This window comes from Corvus hawaiiensis, chromosome 3, assembly GCF_020740725.1.
Source record: "Corvus hawaiiensis isolate bCorHaw1 chromosome 3, bCorHaw1.pri.cur, whole genome shotgun sequence".
NCBI classification, from domain to species: Eukaryota; Metazoa; Chordata; class Aves; order Passeriformes; family Corvidae; genus Corvus; species Corvus hawaiiensis.
This window is the reverse complement of record NC_063215.1, coordinates 46,284,397-46,297,912: the sequence shown is the minus strand read 5'-3', so window position 1 is coordinate 46,297,912 and position 13,516 is coordinate 46,284,397. Positions and strand designations below refer to the sequence as shown.

At 37.7% G+C, this 13,516-nt stretch overlaps 1 protein-coding gene across 3 annotated transcripts in view; it reads left to right on the top strand.

Annotated features, from left to right (window-relative positions):
- The window catches only part of PDSS2 (decaprenyl diphosphate synthase subunit 2), a 125,767-nt gene that overhangs the window by 37,046 nt on the left and 75,205 nt on the right, over positions 1–13,516 (top strand). For 2 of the 3 annotated variants that reach the window (XM_048298867.1, XM_048298866.1), the window contains exon 2: positions 9,842–9,973. The exons of the other annotated variant lie outside the window; for it this stretch is intronic. In XM_048298867.1, the coding sequence (XP_048154824.1) occupies positions 9,842–9,973 (132 nt within the window). The remainder of the gene's footprint in view (positions 1–9,841; positions 9,974–13,516) is intronic. 3 annotated transcript variants of the gene reach the window in all.

Genomic DNA, 13,516 nt, shown 5'->3' with positions numbered 1-13,516 from the left:
TTCTTAACAGTTGTTTTGCTGTAAAATACTTTCAGTATTTTTGCCCTATATCTTCTTTCAAGACTTGAGAAATTTGAAGCATGCTGCTGGTAACTTAATGAGCTTATTTGATGCTTAGCAATGATCCAGGAAAAGGTGACAGATATTTGTTGGGTTTTAGGTTGATCTTTGTGAAAGGAGGGGTTTTAATTCAGGTGAACAAGCCCAACTGTGATATTGACACAGTGGAGTGACAAATACAGAATTTGGCTGGTCACATTGAAAATACTCCTTAACCTGAGTAAAACCCAGATTCATCTCAATTATCAGAGGTGGTCACTTGGGTCTCACTGAAAAAACAAAGGCTCTCTAGAATCAGAAATCTAGAGAAAAACAGCAAATGAAGATAATAATGTTAAGAGTTACGGTCTAGGCGTGTCTGTGGTCTCCACTCTTGGCTTGAAATTGTTTTTTTTAAAAAGTTTTCTTTGATTACTTGGAACTATTGAAAAACCCCTAAGGTGTAGTATTTAGAAATCTATACATTTGTCATAGAATCTGGGAAATTTTTTTTCTCATTTGAGACTGTTCGTATTGCTGCCTTGCACTTTGTACTACTCATCTGCTATGTTTTAAGGTGTTTTTTTCCCCCACAAGCTTACAAAAGGCTTCTGCTTTATATAACCACTTAACTCTAGTAGGCAGTGACACTGTAGAGGTGCTGCATTTGGAGTAATGCTGATGGTTTTCAACTACCTAATTTCTATTTCTATCTAGAAGAAAGCTTTTTGTTTATGGCGCTCTTGGCATGTGTTTGGCTTGAGCTACTTGAAGGGAGAACAATCCATGGAAGCACAAAACTTGGAACCTCTTTCTCACTACTAGTAAAGAGCCTTCAGTGTTTTTAGGGCAGAAATATTTGTAATTAATTCATCTGAATAATGCTGAAAATCAGTGAAGTTGTTATCTAGAAATCTTATTCAGGATGGAAGGTTAAAAGAACTTTTCATATCATTCTGTCATGGCAATACATAGCCTAACGTTTTTGCCTTTTTATGTTTCATCCATTTGTAAAACATGCTGTGAGCATTTTCAGTCTGAGATAATGGCCAGGAGTTGACCTATTTCATTGTTACATTTTCCTAGAAAAGTTTATTTAATGCAAAATACATTTTTATGACAGGCTCTACAATTACAATATTGCTGAAGTGACACTGGACCTCCAAAGGTGTCTGAATTCATTAGCCTTCTGAAGCTTATCATCCTTCTGTCATTCACTGAACTCTTCCAAAATATTTGTATTCCTTTCACTTAGCAGATTATTCCTGCATCTGAGAGAGCCTGTTCCCAGAAAGGTAGTCTTGTGCTTGAGTCCACCTGTTGATACCAGTTGGTGGTGGGGTGTTAGACCTCCCACAAAGTTTAAATAAAGCAAATATTCATGGAGGAATCAGACACACAAAATTTAGGCTTCTGTCTAAATATTTGTGGTTAGAAAAATAAGGGTGCCAGACCTGCAAGCTACTCCTGGTCAAAGTAATTGCACTCAGATACTAACTGCATTTTTTGATGTTAGCTTGCCTACTATCCACATCACATTCCAAATCAAGCAGCGGACCAGGAAAAACAGCGGAGACTGGCAGTTGGTTTAAAAATACATTTTGGTGGTTTGTTTCCTGTGTGGTGCCTTTATTGTCATCCTTAAGGTGGTCCTTTTTGCCCTGCCTCTACCACTCATGAGATCTGATGGGTGGAGAGTAGAATGACTTAAAATAATAATACTAGTAAATAATCTTGCTTACTGAATAATCAGTGTCTTTGAGACAAATGTCGATTATAGCTGCCCTTTATTTTTACAGTGTGGTTTTTTCAGTGTCCATAGTAGGTATTTTTCAGATCTTAGATGACCGTGCAACCTCAAAACAGCCTTTTTCACACTTAAGTTTCAAACTGTTCCTATGCATTTGCATCTTCATTCAAATTAAAAAGATGATGGTTTTCTTCTTCTCACCAAGCAAGTATTTTTCCTGTTTGTCTTCATCTGGCCAGAAGTTTTGCAGAAAAATGGGACTTGATAATATGTGGGCTTTTTTGTTGTTGTTGTTGGGGGTTTTTGTTTGTTCGTTTTTGGGGCTTTTTTTGTTCGTTTTTGTTTTTTGGTGCGGCTTTGTTTCTTTGTTTGATTATTGGTTTTGTTTTTAAAAGTAACTCCTCGCATTGTTCATAGGGAATATCCTACCCTGAAGGAAAAATAAGTGCATCAAACCCCCTGAAAATAATACACAACTATGTAGCTGATCTTCATGGGAATGATTCAAACAACCTCTGTCTTTTTGGGAAATCAGATAAAGCTAGTAGGAGTGAATGGTAGACTGATACAAATGTCTAAATAGGGTTCTACAGTCTCCAGGGAAAAATTTGTGGTTTTTCATTTCAAGGATTCCAAGGGTGTATTGATTCCTAGGAGCTGCAAATGCTCAGTTACAATTAACTCCAAGGTACCAAGGCCAAGTATCTGTATTTTTCTTTGAGACTGATCAAAACCTGTTTCTTAACCTTTTATCTTTTGAATAAGATTTGGGTTTCGTGGGATCTTGCCCATTTGAATCTCCACAATTTTATTTAACCTTCTGACTTTTGTAGTTTCCTGGAAGGCTCCATCTTTTGTGGTCATTGTTGTGTTTTAGAAGTTGTTGGAATTTTCTTCTTGAAAGTAGTGCAGTATTTGGGATAGTTACTAAAGCCTGAAGAAATGAGTGCGTGTAGCAACTCCAGAAAGAGATCGGTCTCCCTTCCCATCATGAAGGGTGCTGTGGCTTTTCTTTGAAATTCTTGAAAAAGTTACGTGCAAGACTTTGTCTTGTGATCAATCACTTCTGGGAATGATGCAATTGACTCCAAATTCTGTGCACCTCCTGCCTCCTACCTGGGACTGTAGTTTTCCACACTCCTGGTCTGTGTGAAGATCACATTTAATAAGCAATAGACTGATGAAACTTTGGATGGAATTTTTCACCCTTATTTAAGAAATATTTCTCCTTGTAAGCAATATCCCATGAAAATTGAGCAGTTGGAGTCACTTGGGTTGGAAAGGACCCTAGGAGTTCACTTCCAGGAGCTTTCTGTTATAGAAGGTGCACATTTGCAACCTTCTTCCAAGATAAAGCAATGAAGATCATCTTTGTTATGTTTCTATTCACTTCGTGAAGAATATATTTAATATTTTAGAGACACACTTTTTGTGGATTTCTGGGACTCTTGAATACCTGAATTTTATCCAAGCTGTATTTTAAATGATCTTTAGTCACTCTCTCCAGCCAAGTAGATGTCTGAAACTTCATAAATGGAAGAAAAGGTACCCAAATTTATACAGTTCTTTGCATCCCAAAAAATACTGCAGCTTTTGCGGAACTGAGCATTTTGAGACCTCTTTTTTACTGAAGACCTTGGTTGCAATTCATTCCCAAGTACTCTTAAGTCTAAGAGTAGCCAAGTAAAAGCACAGATACAACATTTTCTGTGTTAGTTTTTCAGTGACTCTGCTTGTAGATGTGTAGCTGTGAACACATAAATTTCAGGCAAGTACTTCCTCACTGGACCACAACCATTCTTGTTTTGCACATGACTAGGTTACTGTTTTGGCTTACTTTTAACTCTCCAAGCACCACACCACATAACAGCTGAAGTTATTAAAGTTTCTTTGTGTCATAAGTGAAGGTGACACTTCTAAATTGCCTTTTTAATTTTTTTGCCTTTGGATGAAAATGTAGTGCAGAGAAAGGCCCCTGTTGTCTTCACACCAGAGTTGTGTTTGGCTTTTTGTCTGTGAAGTCTTGTGTTTCTTTGTGATTGGCTTCACAAAGCTGATGGGGTGAGACCCCTTGTTTCTCAGAGGCAGGTGGAGCAGGGGGGCTGTTAAAGACTCCCTTGTAACCTGGTCTAAGAGCATCTTCCCACAAAGTGGGACGGTAACATCAGTTCCTCCAAGCCTGGCATGACACATTACACAAGTCTGCCCTTACTGGATAAACCCATTAATTACTAGGCAGTTATAGCATGGTGATGAGCCTCATCCCATTTTTCACAAGCATGTTTTTCAGGTAAGGAAATTTCCCAAACCTCAGTACTCATTTTCTGTATGCAAAGAGATGTTTAGTTGTCGAAGTCCAAGAATAAGTTTCTAAAACAAACGTTCTCATCTGCAGCCTCTAGTGGGCTTTTAAGTTGAGATGGCATGTAGGTTGCAGAGCATCCCTCCTTCTATCATTTCCTGTCAGCTGCATATTTAATGTGAATCCCATTTTTAAATTCTGTTCTCTCCATGTGAAGTAAGTTTGTCTCCTCTCCCCTTCTGAATCATGCTTAAAGCACATGTCATGACAAGGGTGATTCTCTACAGAAGCAGCTGTGGATGTTGGAATGGGCCAGGGTTTTTAGTATGTTCTGGAGAGATGTGCAGAAGGATATTTAATAAATACTTGAAACTTGAGTAGCAGGTAAAAATAAGTTGCTATAGACTGCTGTTAGAATATACTAAATGCATAAAATTGAATGCTCGCAGTATTTAAATATATGCATGTTTGAGTGTGATCATATGGTCAGATGGTGAATCCTATGATTCAGATATGCGCATCAATAATACAGTGGTTTAATATCCATTTAAAAAATGAGTATGTCAGAGAGTTTTCTCTTATTTACTTCTGACAAGTCATTAATAAAGCAAATTGGATAAAAGCCCTGAGGCTGGTATTTCTTGCATTTCTAATAAGGAAGCCAAGAATCTTGCCAAGTAGCTCCATGCCTTACCTCTAGTGCTAGATATAGAATTGTCAGTTATAATTCATTTCGAAAAAGTGGGTTGTGTTATTTTTCTAAATGTACCTGCACATGTAACCATGAGTGCATCCTGATAACCCTTCTATATTGAGTAAAATAGAAGGTACTTTCCTGAGATGTTACAGGCTGAAAACTGTTTATATTGTCACATCTGGGACTGTCAGTTTGAATAGAGGGGTTTCTTTTTCAGAATAGTTTGTAATTCAGCCTAAAACTAGCCTGGGCTTTCAATGACACTATCCTATGCTTATAAATCTTCTTCATCAGTGTAATTGATTTTGGTTGTGTTATAGACTTGCCCAGCTGCTTTTTATTAGGCTGTGTGAACAGATCATTTTTTTCCCCCCTCCTTTTGTTTGACAGCTGAACAGGAAAGGTAGAGGAATGGAATTTCTCTCTGTTTTCCTTCCCCTTGTAACTACATGGGGCTTGTGTATGGCCTGAAACAAAACGATTGATCTTGTCAGTTGGACACCTTCAATAGAATGCACGGAAAGGAAGGGCAAAAATCACCAGAGGAGCTGAGGAGGACAGTGATCTGTCCACTTCAGCCCCTACCAGCAGTCCTGTGGCCACCAAACATGCCTGTGTGGGGGTGGAGGGGCTCCTGCGAGGTAATTGATGAAAGGGCTGCAAACCCCACAGCTCCTGCTTCTTGGGTCATGAGCAGAACATGTGGGAAGTACTAACAGCGTTTATCTAAACATATAACAACCCCTTTCTGTCCCTTCCAAAATAAACATCAGTTTCGTTGGGAAGTTTGTTCTGCATTCTTCATAATTAATTACATTTGAATTAGCACTAGTACCCATGAGTATGGTCTCTTCTGCTACACCCACTTGCAGAGTCAGTTGACTTCACAGTTGCCTGTGCGGTTTTTTTTTTTGGTTGGTTTTTTTTTTGCTGCCTTATCATACCATGAAATTACCCCCATGTCCAGCTCTTCCTTACAGTAACTGCTATAGTTGCCATGTTTCCTCTCTATTGTTTAAATTCACAGTTTATGATAATGAAAAAAAAGTGCTAGGAATGTGGTTTTGTCTCATGCAAATAATTTTTAAATCTTTGTGGTATTTAAATATTTAAATACAAATGAAGCTTGCAATGAATAGCAGATTTTTATTTTAATAAAAGTGTAAATTACCAATGCAGTTAAACCTGACGGTTACTGGAGGTTAAAATTCTACTGAAATAGCTGCACGTGTGGAGCAGTACACAAAGCACTAAGTGAAATGTTTGCTTGATTTATTCTGTGCAGCAGACGGACTCTGGTAGTAGGAGGTGTAATTTGCAGCACATTAGCTATTAGCCAGTGTCACTGCCTGAGTGGGTGGTGTGAGTCTCTTGTGCGTGTGCAGTGTCACACCGCGCATGTGTCGGAGCCAGGCGCTTCTCTCCTGTGCTGTAAGATGGAGTTTTTTTGTGAACACTGTGCTGTATTTAAAACTGTGAATCTGCCAGTTTTCAGCTGGGTTACTCTGTCACACGGGTAATATGTAGAGTAAATGGCTTTCCCTTTCCTCCCCCAAATCCTGAATTGCAAAACGAAATTGTAGGGGTGTTTGACTTTCCTACCTTTTTCTGGTATGCAGTCTCCGAGGATGAAGTATGTCATTTGCAGATAACCAGCCGGTAAACTTAAGAGGAAGCAAAATGATGCTAATGATTTAGGGGTTTTTTTGGGTACCCTATGCATGCACTTGTGTTGCTCAGCAGAGGTTTTCCAAAAGAGTGTCAGCTTGATGTATCTTTTTTTGTGTGCGCAATTTCGCTTGGTTTGCTTTTAGTTCACTTTTTTCCCTGGAGGCACCTGTCTCCTGCCACATACCCATCAAGACTAATTGCACCATCTGGAAGACTTTTGTGTTGCTATTACTTGTGCAGGGTGTCTCTGGGGAGCTTAATTCAGAATGTGAATGTGACCCCTGAAGCCATGTCAAGTAACTGCAGTAGTTTCTAGTGTCTAAAGGATGATCACTGGAGGCTTTATTTGTTTCAAGTCTGATGTGGTTTGCTTTAGTGTGGATATGTTACATGTCAGTAACACAACATGTTATGAAAATGGAGGTAAACTTTTGACTACTGGTTTGGTAATTCATAGAAAATCCTGTCTAAAATTACATCCAAACCATATGTAACATAGAGGCTGTATGATTAGGTGTAGAAATGACAGCCATGTTACTCCTTATTACTTGATTTTGTTCTTCCCCCCACCCACAGCTGCACTTTCCATTAACAGTTTTCTGCTAAGAATGTAAGGTATTCATTGCTAGTGGTGTTGCAAACACTAAACAGCACTGAACACTTGTTTTTGCTATTGCTACAGACTGAGTATGTTCAACACAGGTAATTTTCTTCTACTGTTCATCACCTAGACTGAATCAGGTAAAAGTGCTTCACTTCTAGCGTCTGTCTAGGCAGTGGTTTATTTAAAGGCCAGTGCTCCATGTTCCTACGATGAACACTTTTTATCTCTACTTTTGTAACATCCTGTCACTTGACAAGCTGTAGAGCACTGGGCATGAAAAACCAAAGTGTTCTGATTGTTCAAAATATCACTGTAATTTCCTATTTTTTTTAAAGTGTTATTAATTTCTCATTATATCTCTGCCTTTAGTAAGACACTGTGATTTTACCACATACATATGTGGAAAAAAGGAATTTTTTTCCTAAAACCACTTTTCTTTAAAAATGATGGAGTTTTAAATAGTGTTGAGGAAATATATTTGAATTCAGTTGCATCATCTGTATAACTTCTGTGGTTGTGAGTAATGTGGTCAACTGAAATTCAAGCCAGAGAAGTACTTACACCACCACAAACAATTATGAATTGTATACAGATGCATACACACTATGTATTATTCATTATATGTATTTTCTGTTTTTTCCTGGGTAGTTTAATGTTCGTTGTGGCTCTGACTTCAGAAATCTATAGAGTTTTAAGTGTATAACTGTCTTGGCTGCATTCTGTTAACTGTATATTGGAGCATGATAAGAAACAAATTATGTATTTATGTGTTTGGTGAGAATAGAGATATGCTGGTTACAAATTCACAGAATGCTGAAGGCAAGCAGCTGTCCCCCTCCTCCTTAAAATCCCTCTCTACATGTACCCAGTAAACAAAATAAAAGGTGCATGTCACAAGACCACAGTGTGTGTGCCTTGAGCAGAGATCTGAGCAGTGCAAGCTTTCATGGGTTTGAGTGGCTGGGAAGTACTGGGAGGCTGAACTGAAAACAGAGAATTTCTGCTTTGGGAAGTTATATAGAATCTCCCTTCCACTGCTTTTTATGTTGTTCTAGTCAGGGTTGCTGTGAGCATAAGGTATCCTGAGCTGCCAGGCTCACTGGGCACGCCTGACTTGTGCAGGGTGGACCAGCCTGTCAGTCTGCAGGTGAAGCAGATAGGATGTGGGCAGATTATAAAGGCACAGAAGTCATGGCCTCATTTGGCTAGTTAGATCTCACCAGAGCTAAAAGTGTTGTGGGTTGTGGTAAAAAGCCACACTGGCCTCCTCTTATCTTCACTGATCATATCATTTGTAGGGTGTGGCCACACTGAGTGGGATCTTCGGCATCGCTGGAGGGAGAAGTATTAGCCTGGAATTGGGTGTGTGGGTGTGAAGATCAATCCCAGAAGCTGACTAGCATCAGCTACCTGGTTGGTCCTGCTCATTCTCCTCTGAGCATAGTTTGGACCATTTCCTCATCGCTGTAAAACAGGATGTAACGGCTCAAGCAGTCAAGATTTTATTTGCAGTAGCACAGGAACTTTCACACAGAAAGGTGCTATTTAAATTATTCTTCTTCATGTCTGTCTGTGTTAATGAAGTAGTGTACAGCAGATACTCTTGCACTGTGAAGTGTACACGTAATGACAAAGTCCAAATGAAACTTTAGATTGCATCCACTGTTTTCTTTATTCAAACATACTTGCACGATCAACATCCTAGATTTTTTTATTCAGCTGATTTAAAGACAGTTCCATTTTGATTTCCTTCAGTTATTAGGGCTAAACTTACACTCTGGGATAAAATGAGTTAAAGTGCCTAGTAATTTGTGATGTAGTTCTTCATATGATTTATTTAATAAATATTTAGATTATATCAGACATATAGGCTCTTATTTATTGGAAATTAGTATACAAATTTAATAGCATCTGGAATGTATTATCCTTTTGTCTAGCTGTATTGATGAATGTAGGAAGTAGAAAACAAGTTCGACAAGGACAGGAAGAATACAATTGGAGACATTGCAGTCAAAAAGGAAAGCTAAGCTCACTTTAAAACAAATTAACTTCTGAGGTGGTATATCTAAATGGTCATCTGGAATTGCTCTCAACAAATATGATTTTGAGGGCAGTTTCCTTCTGACCCCAAATTTAAAGTTGTAGCATTTGAAACCATTTTTTTGTTTAAACCAGCTCATCTCTACTTCATTTATCTCTAACTTTTATTGTACATCTTTCATCAGTTTCTGCATTTTCATTATTTTCCTACAGTAGCTAGACCTGTTTTATGTACTCTGCCCTCTGTTCACAACCACTAAACGGTTTTCTTTCAGCATGTTACAGTTTTGGTTGCACCTTTCCTCCTTTGTCTTTCTTCTCATGAAGTAGGAGGCTTCTTTTGTTGATTTTTTTTTTTTTTTTTTTTTGTGCTTCAGACGAGAAACTGAAATCTCTTACGTTCCTGTTACAGTAGATTACATTGAACTATTCTGAAATACTCCTGTCATGACATGACGTGAAATGCAAGGGACATGCTGCTCCTTGAAAATAATCAAGATTTAATTCTATCCTGAATACTTGTTTTTCTCTGCAATAGTAGGATTTCGTTGTAAGTGTCAGGTAAAGGATGACAAAAGATCATGATTCATAATTGCAATTTATTTCCCTGCAAACAAGAATATTAAAGACTTGATGAATGGATGGCAGCCTGAGGTCTAAGTCTTTTTTTCCACTTTGGTACAGTGAACATGGATTGTGAAAATATGCTTCTTTTTTTTTTTCTTCTTCCTTTTTTAGGGGTTTTGTGTACGATAGCCGAAACAATTTACAGATGCGAGGTTTGGTCGTCCTGCTTATTTCCAAAGCTGCTGGACCCAGCACAGCAGGACTCTCTTTCCAGCACGACATGGTCAGTGGAATTTATTCCAGGTATGTAGTATGATATGCTAAGTTATATTTGATGGGCAATTTCTTGGTGGTATCAAAGCATCCTAAATGGCCTGTTCACCTGTTAAGGGAAATCAGTACTTACCTAATTACAAAGCTTTGTTCCTTGGGCTTATTATAAGCTTTCCACAGTGAAAAGCATTTCCTACTCTTTGTATAACTGTTAGTATATCTTAATTGTGGTTTTTGGGCACAAAAAAATTGAAAACATTTGGGTCAAGATAGTTGAAAGTTTACATTAAGAGGTACTCAGAATAAAAAAAACCCCAATGCTAGAAAATATTTTTAAATAGAGTATTTTTTTTTTTTATTTGCTCCAATGTTACTTGGGTACACCTGTTTGCTAGAAATTTCAGAGCGAGATGCCAGCCTTACGGGACACCGGTTCGTCTTACTGAGCACATAAGTTTTTGTATAGCCTGTTTGAAGGGTATTTTCCCATGCAGCAGCAGTGTAGAATAAAGTTTTTACCTCCCACATGTCACAGAAGATTTACTCAGCCTACCCTTATGGTTCCTTAGGCTCTCACTGAACTATTTCGGCTGTAAAGAGTTCCTAAATATTTTTTAAGCTTTTAAAATAAATTTCTTAATACTAGTAACAACAGTAATCAAAATCAGTGGTTGCTCTCCTTTGTATATTTGACAGTGAACTATTCAATTGAAGTAAGTAATGAGATCTGGTTGAAAAATTGTAAAACTTGATTTTTTAAAAATTCTTTGAAAAATTGCGTGTTGCTTGGTTGAGGGAACAAGACTTGTATTTTTTATTAATTGTGTTTCTGACCTCTGTGATATACTAAATGAGGATCCTTAGTGATATGTTTGCATACTGATTTCTTTCGAAATGTAGAGGTAGTATCATAGAGTTGAAAAGACCAAGTAAATAAAATTTTAAAAATATATGTAGTATCTTAAAATAGCAGAGAAGGAAAATATATATGAATTGGTACAGGCAGGAATAACAATAAGTAAGCAAAAGGACAAGGCTGTAAAGCAGGCTTGTTCTGGAAGGCTGTGTTGTCCTTTTAGCTGTTTAATTCCATTCTTATTTTGTTTCATCCCTAATGGCCCCTTAGGGTTGTAAAATTTTTATATTTATATGCAAATGATGCAGTATGAAAGCATAATTCTAGTTAGTTAATTATGGCACAGGAGGTATTTTAGTTTGTTTTGTAAATGATTAAAAAAATTACCTTAGTATGCCTCATAAAAGGAGAGAAAAAGCATTATTTTTTTGATAACTAAGTTCTTGAGTATGATGGTTCTGACCATGGAGGTAAAGTTTGAGCGTTTAAAGCTGCTGTTGGGAAGGTGACTAGTGGAAGTATTCATTAAGGAGCAAATAAGACCTTGAATTAATAATGAAGCATTTGGTGTAAATGGACATCATTGGAGCGATGCCAGTTCAACCAGCTGAAAATCTAGCCTAATAATCTAAGTTTGAGTAAGTCAATAGCCATTATAATATCTAGTTCAGAGTTACAAAGGTACTCCAAAAACAAAGCAGTTTTGAATACGCCCACACAGGTTCACTTAAGGTTCATTACTGCCTGCAAAAGTGATGACTGTGGAGTTGTTAATTTAAATGGATTTTCAATGACACTTTAAGTCCTGCAGCATGGTGTAAATACAAGAAAACATGCCACTGTGTTGCTTCATTTTGTGTCATAATGGTCAGTTCTTGCCCTCTACTGAAGTCGCTGTGGGCTTTGGCTTTGGACTCCTTTCTTTATTTAAGGTACTTTTAAATGCAAGTCTTATTTCTGATTTCCATTTCTCCATTGTATATAGAGAATAGGCAGCTTGTAAAGTTGTGATCTTAAAGGGCTTTTGTGATATTTTTGACATGTATTACAAGTTGTGTTTTACAAACTGCCTTCTCCTGAAGAAGAACAAAAGGATGTTGTTTTCCATTAGTGCATTTTTGTCTGCTATCTTGGTTGCAATGTAATTGTATATGGTTTGTGTATATTGGACATATATGTCAAAGGGAAAGTATATCCCTCAGTGATATGAAGTGAAGAAATATGCTTAATCCTTTATTGCTTATATGTCTCCAACTTTGGAAAGTATTTTTTGGAAATAGGTTCTCACAGCTTTTCAGCTCAGCTGTAATCTATACAGCTCTTTTTGTTGCCATGCCATATAATTACTTCATCTTTACATATAATATTTTGCTGGAAATATTATTTCTGGCCCTGTAATGAGCATCTTCACTGCCTCATACTTATGTGCTGTGAACATTATATTGTGGACTATTAGCTGGGATATGGCTCACTTGATTTTAGGATACTTAGTAGTGATTAATTAATTGCATTTCTGAAATCTGAGCATGAGCTAAGTTGTTCCAGTACTTGTCAGCAATTGCAGCAGCCCAGTCTTTCTTTTCCCAGTGTTTGTGTTGGAACCAGTTCTTGTGCTGTATTTAAATATTCAGTCCTGCAGTAGATAGCCAGGTTACATCAGTCCTCTGTAACTGGTACTACACTAAATGTACAGTCTGTGACCAGGAAGATGTAACAGTGTGATAACCATTTAACTTAAAAAAACCACACAAAAATATGGTGGACGTTTTCATACTGGAATTTGGCATGTTCTGTGTAACCTCTTCTCACTATTTTATATTCTTAAATCACAATAAAGCAATACAAAAATTAAAGCCAAAAGATACTGAGAGCTGAATTTGGGATACAAAAAGAAAATATCCTATTCTCTTGTTCTCTAGATATGTCAATTCAAAGGACAATTGACCTAAATGTATAAAAATAGATTATCTAGCTTCCTAGCTGGCATCTGTTTTTCACTGGTACACAATGGAACAAAACCGATGCCTGCTACCAGAGAACAATCTTTTCCAGAATAATGAGGATTACAATTTAGGTAGTTACCGGAGCAGGGCTAGTGTAGTTAAATGGTGCTGCCTCTGGCCACCATTGCCTTCAGCTTTAGCACTTCATAATTTCCAAGAGTTGTGATCTGCCTGCATTAATCTGGGGCCATGGGGGTCATTGTATGCAAGGGTATCATAGTAACTGCTGGTTGCCTTATGAGCCATGCTGAAGATAAGGGAGGAAGTGTTATAAAAGCCTGCCTGGCATGCTTTACTCTGTACAGCCACCTCCCTGTCGTGTTGGCAGCAATCTGACTTTATTCCTATTGGCGGGGAAAAGAACCTGGCTTTACTTCCAGCTCAGCACCAGTGATCCCAAAAGAGGATGAAGAGAAGTAGCAGCATGATAAACAGCTCCCTATTTCAGCTGCTGGACAGATTTCCTAAAGTTGAAACTTTCTGCTGGTCTCTTAGCATTAAAGAACATATTTCCTTGGCTACAGATGCATTGCAAATACAAGGATCAATTGTGTGCTCACTACAAAGTACGCAAACAGTATCATGTAAGAGTTTATGTCATCGCCTGTACTCAAGAAAAGCGTGCATCCCATATTCCCTTGAAACTCCTTACTTTGGTGCTGAAGAGAAAGCAGAACTCATGTTTGGGTTTAGGCAGAATCAAATTAACAATAA